General features: G+C 38.1%; 1 protein-coding gene across 9 annotated transcripts in view; it reads left to right on the forward strand.

Moving 5' to 3' along the window:
- The first annotated feature begins 460 nt into the window (after positions 1–460).
- The window catches only part of tut4 (terminal uridylyl transferase 4), a 56,685-nt gene continuing 39,916 nt past the window's right edge, over positions 461–17,229 (forward strand). For 8 of the 9 annotated variants that reach the window (XR_015523896.1, XR_015523893.1, XR_015523892.1 and 5 more), the window contains exons 1-4: positions 461–639; positions 10,204–10,660; positions 14,181–14,308; positions 15,557–15,673. Coding sequence is in view for 3 of the 9 variants with exons in the window: in XM_087307638.1 (XP_087163764.1) it covers positions 10,267–10,660; positions 14,181–14,308; positions 15,557–15,673 (639 nt within the window). In the remaining 6 variants the exon portion in view is untranslated. Of the gene's footprint in view, positions 640–10,203; positions 10,775–14,094; positions 14,309–15,556; positions 15,674–17,229 lie in introns of all 9 variants that reach the window. The other variant, XR_015523898.1, reaches the window with a different exon arrangement.

The following is a 17,229-nucleotide window of genomic DNA, read 5'->3' on the forward strand; positions in this document are numbered from 1 at the left end:
TGGTTTAAAAAATTTACATTTATGTATGTAAAATTTTGTTAATAAGATAAGAAGATTAAGAAAATGTACTTTTTATGTAAAGCTTCTGTTTTATAATTAACTAAACCAAACAAAACATTATACCATAGTAAGGAAAATTCTTTATCAACATTCTCAATAATAAAAAAAGAAAAATCCTTCCAAAGTAACCTAGAGCATTGCCAAAATAAGTGAACCAGGGACTCAGGGTGCTGCCCACAAAATGAACAATTAGTATCGATATCTTTTTTATATCTTACTAAAAGAGTATTGACTGGGTATGTACAGTGAATAATTCTAAATGAAACTTATTTTATCTTATTTGTAATTAAGTAGCTATTTGTTTCAGATATTGATCGGAGAAAAATATGGCTCATCCCATATATATGGGATACTGCTCCGTAGCAGTATCCCATATACCCTCCGCTTGCCGCACTGACGCGGCCCACAATGCCTTGCGCGGACAGAGTTAACATGGCGCGTGCGCTCAGCGTCTCGAAAAGGGCCGAAAACAAAAACAACATCAGCGCCGGGCTTCATGGCGATTAAACCGAACCGTAACCTTTATTTATGATCGTTTTCAGGATGTTCTACTGATCTACCACACATTAGCGAATCCAGGTAAGACAGAAAAACTACATAAACGAAGTAAAGCTGCGCGAGGCGTTTGTAGCGCAACCGCGAGCTAAGTCTAGTTACATGCACAAAAGTTTGCTTTGGGGAATTGCCATCAAATGACACCTAATGTGGATGAAACGCGATTATAAGTGTTTATTTGTTCCATTTAAACGTGTTCTGTTTGTAACTATTGGGATTGTGTTGTATTTTGGGTGTTTGATCATGGCAAGGTTACATGCAATGTTTTTGTGGTGGTGTTTGGAAACGAGTAATGTGTTCAAACACGCAAAGTACATTATCAGGGCAGGTACTTCCTGCTAACGTGCTAATGAATGCTAGCGGTTTTAGTTATGATGGTGTTTCCTGCGTGACTTGTTTTGTTTGTTCAGGCCTACAGGTCATTAAAGTTGTAATAGCGAACAGGTGGAGATTTTAATATTTTTGCATCTGAAATTAAAATTAATGACGCCTTGAACGCGATATAAATGTAATAAAAATATATATGCATTAATATATATATATTCTGATAATTAGTCTTGATGGATGATAGTTAATTTATGTAGATCTATATTGGTAGGGATTGTCTTCTCAGCAATTATGCATTATGTAACAGAGTGTGCAGTGTGTGTACTGTATACATTGTGCTTATTTTATTAAAACATGCATTATATATACCGGGTTCTTACAGGTGCTGAAAATTATAGAGGTAAAGTTGGTTTTATATTCACACATTCGTTCGTTTAGCAGTCTCTATACTGTTTACCATGTTACTTTGCATATTCAATCTCATTTAGCTTGCAAGTATGACTTAGTATGATCTAATTCACTGTGAACAATGTTGTACTTTGATAGTCATTTGCTGCTAATGTGATTTCCCTATTTAAGGAACACTTTTCTGAAATTATATTATGAAGGAGAATGTCTGAATATCCGAATATAAAACCAACTTTACCTCTGTCCAAACATTCTTGAAATGTGTGTGTTCAGTGTTTTGAAAAGTGCTTCGATTCTGGGTAAAGTGTTTGAAAATGTTATTGTTTGCTTTCATAATAACTTGACTGTTTAAATGAAATAAATATGTTGATTATGTGTAAAATATGAGATCTGGAGTCTGTGGGTATCACTGTATCATGATCTGGTTGTCTTTTGTGTTTAAGATGTGTGTAAATTACATTTAAGAGAGTTAATCTTGGACTTTAGAATGTTGTTCATTAGGATGCTATACTAGATTACAGAATCAGGGTGTCCGCAGGTCTTACAATTTCCTAAAACACAATTTTTAAATCACTGAAATGTAGTGTTGTTTTCCTAGGTCCATGTTCAGTTACCCGGTCGGGCCAACATGCATCCAATTACTAACATTCCATCTCAATAAAAGTTTTACCAAAACTTTAATTTATTATCAATATGGTTTATCTTTCTCACAATAACATCCTCAGCGTTTAGCCTTTTGTAAGTCTGAAATTTAATTTATAAGGGTCTTAAAAAGGTCTTAAATTTGACTAAATGAAAACTGTAGAAACCCTGAGAATTCTGCAACAAACAGCATCTGATATAATGTAGTGTATGAAGTATGTAAATGTGTAATTTGTCACTTGTAAAGTGCTGTAAAAGTAAAAAATGCATATGGAAAGTGCGTGAAAAATGCTTAAATTTGACTTTAAAAAATGTTTAGGAGCCCTGTATATGTTAGAGCAGTGGTTCTCAAACTTTTTTCATCAAGTACCACCTCAGAAAAAAATAGTCTCTCCAAGTACCACCAAAATGAGCAGTATTGAAATACAGTAACGTAGTCGGCCCAATAAAGCAGCTACAACTCTGCACAGTTAAAAAAACGTGGTAGATTACCTTAGAAATATAGGCTATATGTCATATGTGGCATATTATATCCATCATTTTTGATAAATGTTTAAATGTGTGTAGCATGTACATGACATTTCATTCCTCCGCCTACCACTAAAGGAAGCCTGCGTACCACTAGTGGTACATGTACCACAGTTTGAGAACCACTGTGTTAGAGCATGGAGCATTGTGCTGAACTTTGTTGCATTTCCAGTGAAATGAAAGTAACTACTACCATGAGTTCTGCTGATTTAGCCAAAACTGGAATGAAAATGTCAAATAACTGTTTATTTTCATTATGATACTTTGATTAGCTAAATTTAACATGCAAAGTCGTAGCTCATTCGATGAAAATAAAGCTTACTGGCGTTTCAGATGTGCTTGGTGCAATACTTATTGAGGTAAAGTTGGTTTTATATTGGCACATTAGTGTGCTAATTAATGCTAGCAGTTTAATAATGATGACACTTCATGTGTGACTTGTTTTGTTTGTTCAGGCCTACAGGTCATTAATGTTGTTATAGGGAACAGGTGAAGATTTTGATATTTGTGCATCCAAAATGAAACCAAATGTGTTTTGGACATTATATAAATATCATAATAAAATGAAATGCCTTAATATATATTCTAGGCATGTAACGATATTGTAAATACCGTCATACAGCAATAGCAATTTTTGTGAGTGCGCATACTTGAGAGCGGTGTTGTCGTGCGCCTACTGAAGGGTGGGACGGAGGGTGGGATGGAGGGTGTGTCGCGTCGCGGGAGCACTTTTGATCATTTTGGAAGGGCACTTTCTATCCAAGACTAAAAAGGGCATGTGCAGTGCACAGGTTAAGCCCTATGTGTGCACCTGCCTGCAAGTTGGGGAATACGACTAATAACAGTCATGGGGACTGCAGAATACAGCACACTGTTCAGATTGATGCAGACATTGACTTGTACCGCAAAGAGACCTCTATCTCACTCATGGCTTGTCCTCTCAAGTGGTGGAAAGACAATGCACAACGTTACCCACTGCTGTCAACCTGGACCAAGTCATATCTCTGTCCCAGAAACCTCAGTCCCAAATGAGAGGGGTTTTTATTTCTGTTGCAGGGGACATTGTAAATGCCCAGAGATCCCAGCTTTTACCAGATTATATTTATATGATAATTTTCCTTAAAAACTCATCTCTATCTAAGTGAGTGAGTGAGTGATTAAATGTTGAATGTGATGAGTTTTCAACAATACTAAATTAAAACTTTATTTTTTTACATGATTTAATAATTTTTTGTTATTAAAATTGAAAAATTGAAGTTCCTGTTTCAAAGCTTACAGATAGATGGCTAATTTGTATGGCATTGACACTTTTGGCACTTTTTTGGAGTATTTTCATTAGTTTTGTTTTTCCTGTAAAGGTAATTACCGTACCGTGAAATTCTGATACCGTTACATCCCTATATTCTGATAATTAGTCTTGATGCATGGATGGATGGATAGTAGTTAATTCATGTTGGATCCATATTAGTAGGGATTGTTTTCTCAGAAAGTATGCATTATGTCATATTTCTGCAGTGTGTACTGCATGCATTGTGCTTATTTTATTAAAACATGCAGGGTATACCGGGTATTATTGCAAATCCTTGAAAATGTGTTTTCAGTGATTTGAAAAGTGCTTAGATTTTGGATAAATGCTTGAAAATTGCGTTGCTTTCATAATAACTTGACTATTTAAATAATATAAATATGTTGCTTATGCGTAAAATGTAAACTCTGGAGTATGTGGATATCACTGTAACGCAATCTGGTGGTCTTTTTTACGTATAAGATTTGAGTAAATTGCATTTAGGACTTTAGGATTTTATTCATGCTATACTGTACTACAGAATCAGGGCGTCTGCAAGGTCTTAAAAAGTCTTTGTCTTAAATTTTGTAAAACTAAATTTTAAGCTTTAAAAGTCTTAAAATCATTGAAATTTTGTGTTGTAAGTCTTAAATTTTAAACAGGTCTTAAATTGTCCTTGTAAAGCTACTCAGTCTTGCCAGCATGCAACCAATCATTAACATTCCATCTCGTTTTACCAAAATGTTATTCAATTTATTACCAATATGATTATTTTCCTTACAATAACGCTTTTTATGTTTTAACTGAGCCATTAGAAAAAAAACAATCCTTAGCATTTAGCCTTGTGTAAGTCTGAAATTTAATTTATAATGGTCTTAAAAAGGTCTTCAAGTCTTGACGTGATGAAATAAGTAGAAAACCTGAAATTACTGCAACAAACAGCATCTGATATAATGTAGTGTATGACGTATGTAAATAAGTAATTTGCCACTTGTAAAGTGCTGGAAAAGTTAAAAATGCATATGGAAAGTGCGTGATAAGTGCTTAAATTTGACTGTGAAAATGTGTAAGAGCTCTGTATATGTCTGAGTATGATGTTGCACTGTGCTGAAATTTACCTTACATTTCCAGTGAAATGAAAGTAACATCAGCTGTGGATTCTGCTGATAAGTAAAAAGTTTTCTTGCCTCAAATTGATGTTTCCTTTTTTCTGCTTTTTTTGTCATAAGCATTCTATTTGGAAGTAAGTTGTTTTAAAATCTTGTGTCAGTTATGGCATCAGTATGTGAACATTTTTCTGGGCTTAGTTGTAGTCGGTAAAATGAACTAAAATGATGTTTTCTCATATTCATTGTTCCTGTTAAAGTAAAAATTAAATAATATTAAATTAAATAACTTTTTTTCCCTTAAAATTATTGATTAGGTTTGATTAAATGAACTGCACTGTTGTTGTTGTTGATTTTATTTTTCAGGTTATCTTTCAGGAATTGCAGTAAATTCAGTTTTATGAGACTTTTCCATTATTCTGATTTTTCACTTTACAAAAAAAAAAAGGGCTAGAATCATCCTATTGTTTAGTACAGGGGTCGGCAACCCAAAATGTTGAAAGAGCCATATTAGACCAAAAAAAACAAAAAACAAATATGTTTGGAGCCGCAAAAAAATGTAAAGCCTTATAATAAAGGAAACACATACTGTATCTATAGTAGCTATATTAGCCTACTATAAAAATGAGTAAGTTGGCTACAAATACATAATGAGCCTTCATGATTAAATAGCCACTGAAATCAGGTGGTTGGTGTTTATTTCGTTGTCATTTAAACACTTCAGCACAGCCTCTGGTCTTTCAGTGATATTAATTTGATCATTTCTTCTTGCGGCCCATCAGAGTTCATGCATAAAAGCGCATTGAATATCGGTCACATTACAGGCAATTGAGTATGCTGGCACTGAATTAATGTCCTTGGTTTGCTGATCGGTGATGTTACCTGCCATTTTAATAGCCCTTTCCTTCACTGTCTTAGCAGAGAGAGGTATATCTTAAATTTTTTTCTCCTTCATGTAGTCACCATCTGTGAACGGTTTTCCATGCTTTATTATCTCCCGGTTTGTTTACAACAGCCACCTGCCCGGCATCCCGCCCTGCTGATAGAAACCTGTGTCGCAGGCTATGGCGCAAATCTTCGTTGACAGAAATGTTGAAATTAAATATTAATTCTACACACTTTTACAGCATTTGAAAACGTTAAAAATGTTTGTCCTCCAATAGAAATCATATTAAAACAAAAATATATACTAACCTTCCCCATCTTTTTGAACATTTTTGAAAAAACTTCAGGGAGCCACAAGGGCATCGCTTAAGAGCCGCATGTGGCTCTAGAGCCGCGGGTTGCTGACCCCTGGTTTAGTATGACGTACCGCATTATATAAAGAGATAGATCACCTAGTTTCTGTGCCAACGATCGGGTTGTCGTGGTCCTAACCTTCAACCACCACCCGTTCCACAATGCACAACCACTTACCACTCCTCCTGTAGGTGGTGGGCCTGCAGGAGGATGGTCCCAAATTGCTCCTTCGGGCTAAGCCCGGCTGGGTTCCGTGGAAAAAAAAAACGGCCACCAGGCGCTCATTACGAGCCCCAACCCCAGGCCTGGCTCCAGGGTGGGGCCCGGCTGCGCCATACCGGGTGACGTCACAGTCCTCTGATGCAATGATGTTCATAAGTGGTTTTTGAACCGCACTTAGTCTGACCTGTCACCTAATAACTTTTTGCCTTGGGAGACTCTACTAGGGGCATTAGCCCCCGGCATCATAGCTTTTAGGATCACTCAGGCACTCAAACCTCTCCACCACAATAAGATAGCAGTCCATGGAGGAGCGAGGAGGTGTGAGGATCACTGTCACCCGGGAGCAGCTCGGAGTAGAGCTGCTGCTCCTCCACATTGAGAGAAGTCACCTAAGGTGGCTCGGGCATCTGTTTCGGATGCCTCCAGGATGCCTAACTAGTGAGGTGTTCCAGGCATGTCCCACCGGGAGGAGGCTTTGGGGAAGACCCAGGACATACTGGAGGAACTGTGCCTCTAGGCTGGCCTGGGAATGCCTTGGGATCCCCCTCGGAGGAGCTGGAGGAAGTGTCTGGGGAGAGGGATGTCTTACGCCTGTTTCACACCGCTAGTGTCAGCGGCGCGTGAGCAGAGCGTGAGCAGCACGTGTGTTTTCGGCGTCCATGTTAACAGATTAGAGCTTTCATACCGCACGCAGCAGCAGTGCGTCAGAGCGAGGCGTGAGCGTCGCCGAAGCAGCAGTGCAGCGATAGTTTCGGCGCTGGGTCTATTTTTGACACGCTGCTCAAGCTCAATTAAAGTGACAGTGCATTGAGAATGACCAAAACACATTGAATGACTGTAAAAAGTAGCAATTTTACCCAATAAATGCGTTAATAATGTCAAATGGTTTATATATAGTCAATCAAATGAACTTAAACTATTAAAAACGGCAACAAACATTTATTTAGGCCCGAACTACAAAACCAAATGTAAAACAATTTTACTATCAGTTTTGCTTAAGTTGCACACTAGTGTTGTAGGAGAGGGGAAATGGAATATTTACGGGATTTGTAGTCCATAGCGCAGTGTATTGTGGGTAGTGTAGTTCGACACGCATGCTGGATGATGTGAGCTCGCTGTGTTCTGTGCAGCTGAGCAGAGCAAGAACGTTTTAATCGGCTTTGTTTTATGTTCACTCGAGTTATTCCTATCGGGGGCTGTTTGCACTGTGAATCTCACAACACGAAAATAAGTAAAAGAATGGCATGCATTAGTTACTTTTGTCCGTCTCATCCTCTGCACGAGCATGAATTAACGAGCTGTTATTCTGCCGCTGGACAGCACTGAAGCGGAGAAAGTAACACTAGTTTGATCATGTATAAATATCATTATAACTATATTGTATAAATATGATTATAACTAAGTCTACAGCAACCTGACAATCAAATAACAAATGACATGATATCACAGGCGATTGTCTTCTGACTGTAGACACTTCTCATATAAGTTAGCTTGAGAAGCATACAGTACTATTTGATCTATAAAATTTGTAAAATAATCATTTGCAGGTTAAAGAAACAGCATAGGAGGGGCTTTGGTGCAGATAAAAAGTTTAAAAAGTGTATTTGTATATAGAGAGACATGGGTAACTAGATAGAATAGACAGAGATAGGTTGATTTCTGCAGCAGCTGCCGAAGAGCTGCGCGCTGCAGACGCAGCTGGTGTGAAAGGCAAACGCCTGCGTGCTGCTACTGCTCGACATACGCGCTGCTCACGCTCTGCTCACGCGCCGCTGACGCTTGCGGTGTGAAACAGGCGTTAGACTGCTGCCCCAGCGACCCGGCCCCGGATAAGTGGATGAAATTGACATGACATAGATCACCCCAAAATGAAATAGACCAAATTACCTCATCGTTTATTCTCCCTCTTGTTATAAATCTATGAGTTTCCTTTGTTGAACAATGCTGGTTGATTTCACGCATTCCATAGTAAGAAATACAATGGGTAAGGGCTACAAACATTCTGCCAAACATCATCTTTTCTGTTCAACAGTAGAGAAACTCGATTAAGTGAGGAGTAAAGTCAGTTTTGTCAGTATTTTCCTGATTTCCCAAATATGTCTGCATGTTATTGGAAAGAAACTGGCATCGCAATATTCCTTTTTACTGCAATCTTATTTGTTGTGATATTACAGTTTTTCTCGATTGGTTTGACTCATTTCTTGAAACAGAAACTACATTCTCAAAACAGCATGGACACCTCCTAACCACTTGGCAATTGTTCACAACAGAATTGAATTTCTTATTCATTTCATCAAACTGCAAATGCCTAAGCACATCTTTGCAAATGATTAAGTGCAGATAGCCTTAATTTAGCTCAATTTCCAAGTGAATAGATCTATTTAAACTAAACTGATTGATAATTCTCCATCTAATGGTTAATTTCTCCAAAATGTGTCAGTCATTTCATTGTATAAGTCGTTACATGCACAATAGTCTGTTCAATTGTAAAAATTAGTCCATAATACCATGAATACCATAGAGTAGGAGAATCCTTGGAACATTTGATTACAATTTATTACAGTTATTTATTCTATTTGCTCTGATATATGGAAGTTACTTTGTGTGTGGTTGATCACTACAACAAATAAAGGACCATTTCTTTGGCAGTATGAGTGCAATGTGTGATGTCAAACCTCGGAGGCTGCTCTTACCATAAAATCCTATTTCTTGTTTTCAGTTTTATACACAATTGTATTCTGTTAGCTAGACAAAAACAGTACAGTAACCATTGTCAATGAAGGACTGGGCTAAGACTGTAAGGTGGACATGAGGGATATTTTAGTGGTCCTGTGCCGTAATGACAAAACATCTAAACATTTCAACTTTCGGTGCTTACATAATGCTAAAGAGGCGAAGCATTTTGGGGGCACTGACTGTTTAAATGAGAAGGAAATTTAGTTTTGACACATAAGTGAACTGTTTTGGGAAAGGTATGAGCTTTTGCAAGTGAGCTATAGTGTTGTGCTAAACAGCAACACTGTTCGCCAAATGATCTTAGAGTTTGAGAATGTAATTTCTGTTTCAAGAAATGAGCCAAACCATGGAGAAAAACTGTAATACAGTTTCACCAGATGCTTTGAGCTAGGGCTGCACGATACTGGGAAATTATGCAATATCCAATATTGTTGTTCAGTGTTAATGATAATGATTTTTCTTACAAATAACTAACTTTTTAAAAGTGCTATTTTATCAGTCATTAAAAAGTCATTTATTTATATAATGATCATACTAAAATATATTTTTTTTTGCTGAGCTAATTAAAGCTTGGATTAGCTCTAGGTTTAGCTAACAGCTCTTGCTGGAGAGGTGGGGATTAAGATAGTAAGGCCCCATCGATTCGTGCCGATTTGTGCCTTGCTGTCAAAGGCAAGTGGCTTTTGCCAACAAACTGTTTTTTCTGAATATGCTGACGCTGGGATTTAGATGATTTTAAGCAAATCTATTTGTTGAACATGTACTACACGCTTAAAGCATTCACTCAATGTCATTAGCTCATTTTTTTGCGTAAGTGGCGTTTAGCGGTTGCATCTAAACTCTTCATATATCTATGACAGACCTACACATACAAATGATAAGCTTTCACTAGAAGGTCAAAATTTCAAATGACTTCACTATATGTTAGACATAAATCGAACTGTATAGAACCTTAATGTCTTATCAACTACTTTACACTAAGATCCTGCTGTGATGTAACTATTATGGATGCAAACATTTGTGATGTAGATGCTGAAATGATGTATTGTGCGGCTCTACAGCTCACAGTCTGATTCTGGTGTGTTTCCATTCCAGAAACCTTCACCCCAGATCCCTTTGGGCTTTTCTTCAGTCTCATCCGGAGAGAAGTGTAGTGGCATGGAGGACCCCAAAAGCCCAGTGAAGGCACTCAAACCTTCCCGCTCGAATGCTGGCAAAGCGTCATCCTCCAAACCTCAGAGGGAGAGCGTGAAAACCCCCAGCCGAAGCAAAGACGTTGTCCCGAGGGTGAAGGAAGAGGCGCCGGGCGGCAGAACGCGCACCGACAGCCCTCAGGAGCAGGCCAGGGGGAAAACCCGCAGGCTAACAGGCAGAACTAACTCTGGTGAAAGAGGCAAAGGGAAACCCTCGGCCACTGAAGCCCGTCAGCAAACACAAGAGAACAAAACAGCGGTCAGAAACAGCGGACCGGTCAAAGATGGAGGAGCAACAGCGGAGGAAAGCTCAGCACACAACAATAACACCACCACCACCACTAAAGATAAGATGCCTGGTGAGAAAATACACTGTCTACTGGTATTTCGGTGGGTGTAAGATTCTGACTGTATGAAAACCTTGGATAAAAACACCACGGTTTCACGGTATTGAGATTACTGCTCTTAAATATGTTTTTTTTAAATGTCTGGGTAAAAAACTGCAACTTGTTTCACCATTGAAGACAATATATTTTATTTTAAGGGACATTTAAAGTGTTTTGGAATGGTAAACATGTCAGGCTAAATAATTAAATAAGAAGTAAAAGCACTTTCAAAATGCTGTCTGCCAGCCAATTTTTTTTTCGTAGTGTGACGCAGTTCCTAGAGACACAAAATATTAAATGAAAATCTGTGGGCGTGGCTTATTTTTTCTACTGCAAGCTGATTGGATGTGGTAAAGTAGGCGTTTTGTTAAAGGGCCATGAAACCCCCTCGTTTCTGCATGGTGTTTTCACACCTCTACTTTGGAAAAAGTCAGAAAAGTGGGCGTGTCCAGCTCTGTTTAGGGGGGAGTGTCGGAGGAAGAAAAGTGGGATGGTGTGGGAGTGTCTATTTGGGCACGCGCAAGTTTCAGAGTCAAAATTCACACACACAGTAGAAAGTGATGGTGTTTAACCTACATGGACATCTGTAGTCGAATTATTTGCCAAATTATTAAATGGTGGACTTTAACTGCAGTTTAGCTCTTTCATTCAGGGAATTCAGTCATGTCCCTCGCGACAAACGAGATATTTGATTTGAGGAACTGCTATAAGCGTGTATTTTTCATGCAATGTTTGATACCGCACGGCAAATGAGAGAAAAAAAACCTCCGCATTTCCCAGAAACTTAGATGCACACGGCAGGTAGTGTCAGAAAGCCGCATGTGTTATTCCGGTCACTAAATGCGGTAAAAACCCTACACGAGGTTAAAGTTTGGTTGTGGTGCTAACGTGTTTACACTCGGTGCAATAGTTTGTTAGATACGAACAAACTGAATAAACAAAGAGCACTGGTCGCTCACTTACCAAATCTGTAGAGACAGGACAATCACCAGCAACTAGAGCCGCGTCTTTATAAAGAGGAGACTACAAGCGAATCCGGATCTCAGCGTTTGCAGATGAGAACAGCTCTCAGGTAAACAATAATCCTCCTTAGACACGTAAGTTATTGTTGTCGAGCGTCGCGTACACTGTTAATCCACACTTGAGTCTGAGCTCTCACAGAGAGAAAATGAAAACAAAACTTAACTATAAAAGCAACACTTCACGCTTGTTTTGCCAACACAACGTGGCGTCTCTGTCGTGTAAACACTGTGACAGTAATGAATATTAATGAGGTTGCACAATAGAGCGCGCTGATTGGTTTGAACCAAGCTTTACTCATGCATTAATGCAGCACACTGTAAGACGTAATAAGACACACTCTGGCACAGACGCCCAGTGTGCAGGCTGGAATACAGGCTATTATCTCATGACCGTGACGCAGCTTCAAAAATTCGTTTTAAATCGGAAGTACGAATTTGCTTGAAATAACGCAAAAACAACTAATTTACACTTTTTAGTGAAATATAGGTGTCCTAATAGTGTTTTTAGCAGTGTGGGACACATATACGACTGTCAACAGCTCAATAAATGTGTTTTGGTGTTTCGTGACCCTTTAAGAAAGATCTGAAAAGGGTAGGGATGGGAACCGAAACTCGGTACTTTATCAGTGCTACATTATAAAAGACTAAAGTATCGATAAACTCTGACATTAACGGTTCTGCTATCAGTACAGGAGAATTATTGCTGAACAAACAATACTTACAGTTGCATAATTTAACTGATCAACCTTTTCTAATTCGTCTGCACAGTTGGCAATCTCACATGAAAAATGCTCATGGTTCTGGTGAGCACGTCAAGTATAAAAGCCTGAAAAATAAAAAGCTTTCGACTGCCTAGCTAAAGGTACATCATCCACATTATTGTATTGCTAGCAGTCAATCACATAAGGTCTCTCTAAATTAGTATATTAGTTTAATAAACACACAAATAAATAAATCTTAAACATTAAATATACTTTTACATTACTGTATTTACAAATATAGCTTATGAATAGCCTAATAATAAACTATGCTTATTAAGAAGTGATAAAAACAGCTGATTTTTACATTGTTATCTCCCAAAACACTGTTAACTCATTTATGTGAACGTGTAATGAAAAATCTTAAACATTATCTGATTATTTAACTGCATTTTGCAACTCAAAGAGGGTATTTTCAACTGCAGGGAGCACAATAAACCAAGAAAGATCCCAACTTCTGCCAGAAAAGGCAAGCATGTTGATTTTTCTCTAGAAGAATGGTAAAAAATTGAGTAAATTTTCTTCAAACCATTCAACATTCTTTTACAGTAAAAATTTTATTTAATAATTTTATTGTTACGTTTAAAAAAAAAAAAAAAATTGTAAAACAGTGTTGTTTTTTATAAAAAAAAAAAAAACGCTACAAAAAGTACAGATATGAGAACCATTAAAGTTCTGAACTAGAGGTCTGCATTCCCGCGGCTCCCGTGGTACAGCCGTGACCCACGGGACCCGACCAGATTTTTGCTGCACAGGATTAAATTTCTGAATAAAGCACGGGAGCGGTAGGTAACTGGTTTAATTTTGGACTGGAGCGGCCGGACTAACAATATCGCTCCCAACTCCTGAGCGAGCGAGCGAGCACGCGTATGTATGTGTGTGAATGAGACCGCGTGATGCTGCGTTTAGTTTGTTTTGTGTGTGTGTGTGTGTGTGTGTGTGTGTGTGTGTGTGTGTGTGTGTGTGTGTGTGTGCGTGCGTGCGTGCGTGCGTGCGTGCGTGCGTGCGTGCGTGCGTGCGTGCGTGCGTGCGTGCGTGCGTGCGTGCGTGCGTGCGTGCGTGCGTGTGCGCGAATGAGAGAGAGACCTTTGTGCTGTGTGTGTGTGTGCGAGCGTGTGTGTGTGTTTATACAAACAGCTTGTTATAGGCTGTCTGGACTCTGTATAACTGAGTGGTTTTCGGTTTTGTTCTCCCCCTCGCTGGTTAGCGGGAAAGGGTGCGTTGGGTAGAAAAAGGGGCTGGTTGGGCAGCGCAACATCCTCAATGTAAGCGGGAGTGGTCGGGTACGAGCTAAAACCTGGCGGGAGTGGGTTTCAAAATTCAGTCCCGCGCAGATCTCTATACTGAACCAATAAGTGGCATCAATAAAAGTATTAATATCATTAAAACCTTAACGATGGGTTTGGGAAGAGTTATCACAGCCAAACAGACTTCTCCTGCTCACCATTTCTGTTTGTTGTCAAAACTGACAGCTAGAGGGTCGTGGTTTAGTATGTTAGCCACGCTCAATACCTTAGACAGACCTAATCTTAGAATTAAACCGAAAACAAACAGGACGTGCATTTTCAGATTTTAACTTCAGATTACAAGGGCAAACTTTTTTCTTCCCCTTTACTGACACACACAGATGAATTGTTTGCCACATTATTAGCAATGTGAGCTGACAAAATCAGTGTGGTGGGTTTTTATCTGATGTGTACTTCTAAAACTCAGGTGTGGAGGCGGGCAGACAGAGGGTGGAGGAGGTGGTGGAGGTGCTGAATCTGACCTCTGATCAGCAGCTGGGACTCAAACAGGCGGAGGAGAGACTGCAGAGAGACTACATACACCGGCTGCTCAAGGTAACTGGACACAAACTCACACACTGCATCAGCATTACTGATCTCTGTACAGGAAGTACGGCAGACCTAAAAGTAAGTTGTGGGAGTGTAGATTCCTTAGATCATTTTGACTTGCTTAACCCTTATTTTGTTTTTACAAAAGTAATTGATATTTAAGCGACAACGGTGCACAGAATAAAAAAATACTTGGTAGGATCAGGGCCGGCGTGTCCATAGAGGCCATCTAGGGCGGCAGAATAGTGAGGGCGGCATCTGCTTTCGGGTTGAGGGCGACGTGATCTTCCTTTGCCTAGAGCGCCAGTTCAGCTTGCTCCAGCCCTGAGTAGGATCGCATATGTTAGAAGCTAATTTGGTATATTATTAAATCTGGTGAACTCTAAATAGTGATGTTGATTATTTAAATTATATATTGTATTTATTTTAACAAACATTACATTAAACTTTAAACTAGACACTTGAAACCACACACACACACTGTGTACATCACTTTTGTAAATTGCCAGTTTTTTTTATCCAGACACAGCTATTATACTATATGCATATATACTAAATTAAGTGTCCACAAGTTTCACTTTCTTTGTATTTACTAAATGTATTAGGCATGTGTTTCAGTAAAATGGTGATCATTATTTTAGCTTGTAAAGTTATGATTTTTTGGTTCATATTTCAATTAAAAATGTCATTTAGAGAAAAATAAAATTATTCCACTAAATATCTTTTACCTCTTCTAAACTCTTCAGTGGTTAACACTTTCACCTCACAGCAAGGTTTAAGTTCCAGCTTTGGGACTTTGTTTTTAAATGTGTTAAAAGTGTTGTAAAAATAATATAAACCCCTGGAAGGATGCTATTTTCATTATTTTGACCCATTTTTATTATATGGTCCACATTTTATTTTAAGTTGTGAATCCTTTCGTTTGGTTAGTGAAATGCACAACTAAACATTGTAAATCCTGAAAATTAATTAATTAAATTAATTAGTTAGTTACGAACTCACATTTCTTCCCCCTTGAAGACGAGTTGGTGGGCTCGTTTTCATCCCAGTTGTCTTTAGCCAGTTTCATTTGACTGTAAACAAAACACTTTATTCTCCTGATTTTCAGACCATTTGTGTTCATATTCACGAGCCTGTTTTGCTTTTCAATGGAGGTGAAAATTAGATCATTTATTGAACCTAGAAACATTGATTTCAGCTATTTGCACATTTGAACGTGTGATCTGACTGCTTTCTCTGTGGTGTTTTCCACAGCCGTCTCCGGAGTATCCCAATTTCCAGTATCTATGCAAACTGTGTTCAGTCCATGTGGAGAACATCCAGGGTGCTCACAAGCACATTAAAGAGAAACGTCACAAGAAGAACATCATGGTGAGAATATGCAGAATGTCGTGTTTCCAGTGCAGTTTAAAGCATTTTGTACAGTTTTATATGGGGATAATTCACCCAAAAATGTAATTATACTCACTAATTCACTCAGTTCTGTAGATCTGTAAACCTGTAGCCATTGACTTCCATAGTAGGAAAAAACATTTGCTATGGTAGTCAGCTGTTACAGGTTTTCAACTTACTTCAACATACCTTCTGTTGTGTTTAAGTTAAGCTCATAAATGTTTGAGATGAGTAACGGGTGAGTAAACGATCACAGAATGTGCGTTTTTTTTAATGGTTTTTTGGTAAGCTTAGGTGAATAATTAATCCATGCAGGTCAATCTACTGAAAATAATAGTTTGCTTGAATGGATGATTCGACAGGTTAAACTAATTAATGTTTTATATATTTGCACAACATTCTTGTATTCATTTTTTTTTTGCATTTTAGGGGTATTTAAAGGGATAATTCACTCAAAAATGACAATTCTAAACCGGTTTGACTTTCTTTTTTCTTCTACTGAAAGCAAAGGAAGATTTTTTTGAAGCTGAAACCCATTGACTGCCATGGTAGTTTCTTTTCTATTAATTTCTTAGTTAAAGGTGCAGTAGGTGATTGTCTTCAGAAACATTGTTTGTTGTGCTGGTCTCTTCACAATCCATTATTAATGATTAAAGTATTTGATCTAAGTGTATTTATATATATTTTAATATTCTGGGTGAGGCATAAGACTAAAAATGTTCATCAAGATTTGTACATCTGCGTATCTTGTTCACGCAGTTCTGCTGATGCACGTTCATGCGTGACAGTGCTAAAAACAAATGCTAAATCAAAACCTTTTAAACTCTATCAATATTGAAGTTAGTTTTGCACACTGGAGAAAGGACAACACCATGGCTGAAGTATTTCTTTTAGACAGGTGATGTTTTTGTTTTATTTATTTATTTATTTATTTATTTTTTTTTTTTTTTTACTATTTTAGCTCAAGCAAAGCTAATGTAGAGTGTATTGTGTTATGAATGGGTTATATGCACGGAAGTGTTGTTCAGCCACTGAAATCTTCTGGTGAAAGATTGATGTGACTATTTTCAGTTTCATAAGGTCTTTTTACAGCATGGATGATGTAGATTTATATTTAGTTTAACAACAAAACATCAGTAAATAGCGCTTTCCTGCCTACCCTGCTGTACTGAGGTGAAGTTGGTTTTAAATTCACATTGGTTCATTTTTTAACAACGAGAGCCTGTGATGCGCTCTCGATATTGTTTAACGCTACTCTGAATATTCGGTCTGAAATAGCATGCAAGTATGGCTTAGTAATAAGTGTGATTCATGCATGCCGCCAGCCAACCGCTAAGCATACAGTAGTATATTTAGGACAGTGTGTGAGACTAATGATTGATGACAAGTTTTGCTTGCTACACAACTGAAAACAAGCTAGATGCATGCTACAGTTTTTTTTTGTTGGGAATTGTATTATTATGAAGTACTATAAAATGGCGAATTACATGATCTAGTGGGTCTCATCTTTAATGTGCACGTTCGCAAATTCAGGA

This window comes from Danio rerio, chromosome 23, assembly GCF_052040795.2.
Source record: "Danio rerio strain M-AB ecotype USA chromosome 23, GRCz13ab, whole genome shotgun sequence".
In the NCBI taxonomy this organism is placed as follows: Eukaryota; Metazoa; Chordata; class Actinopteri; order Cypriniformes; family Danionidae; genus Danio; species Danio rerio.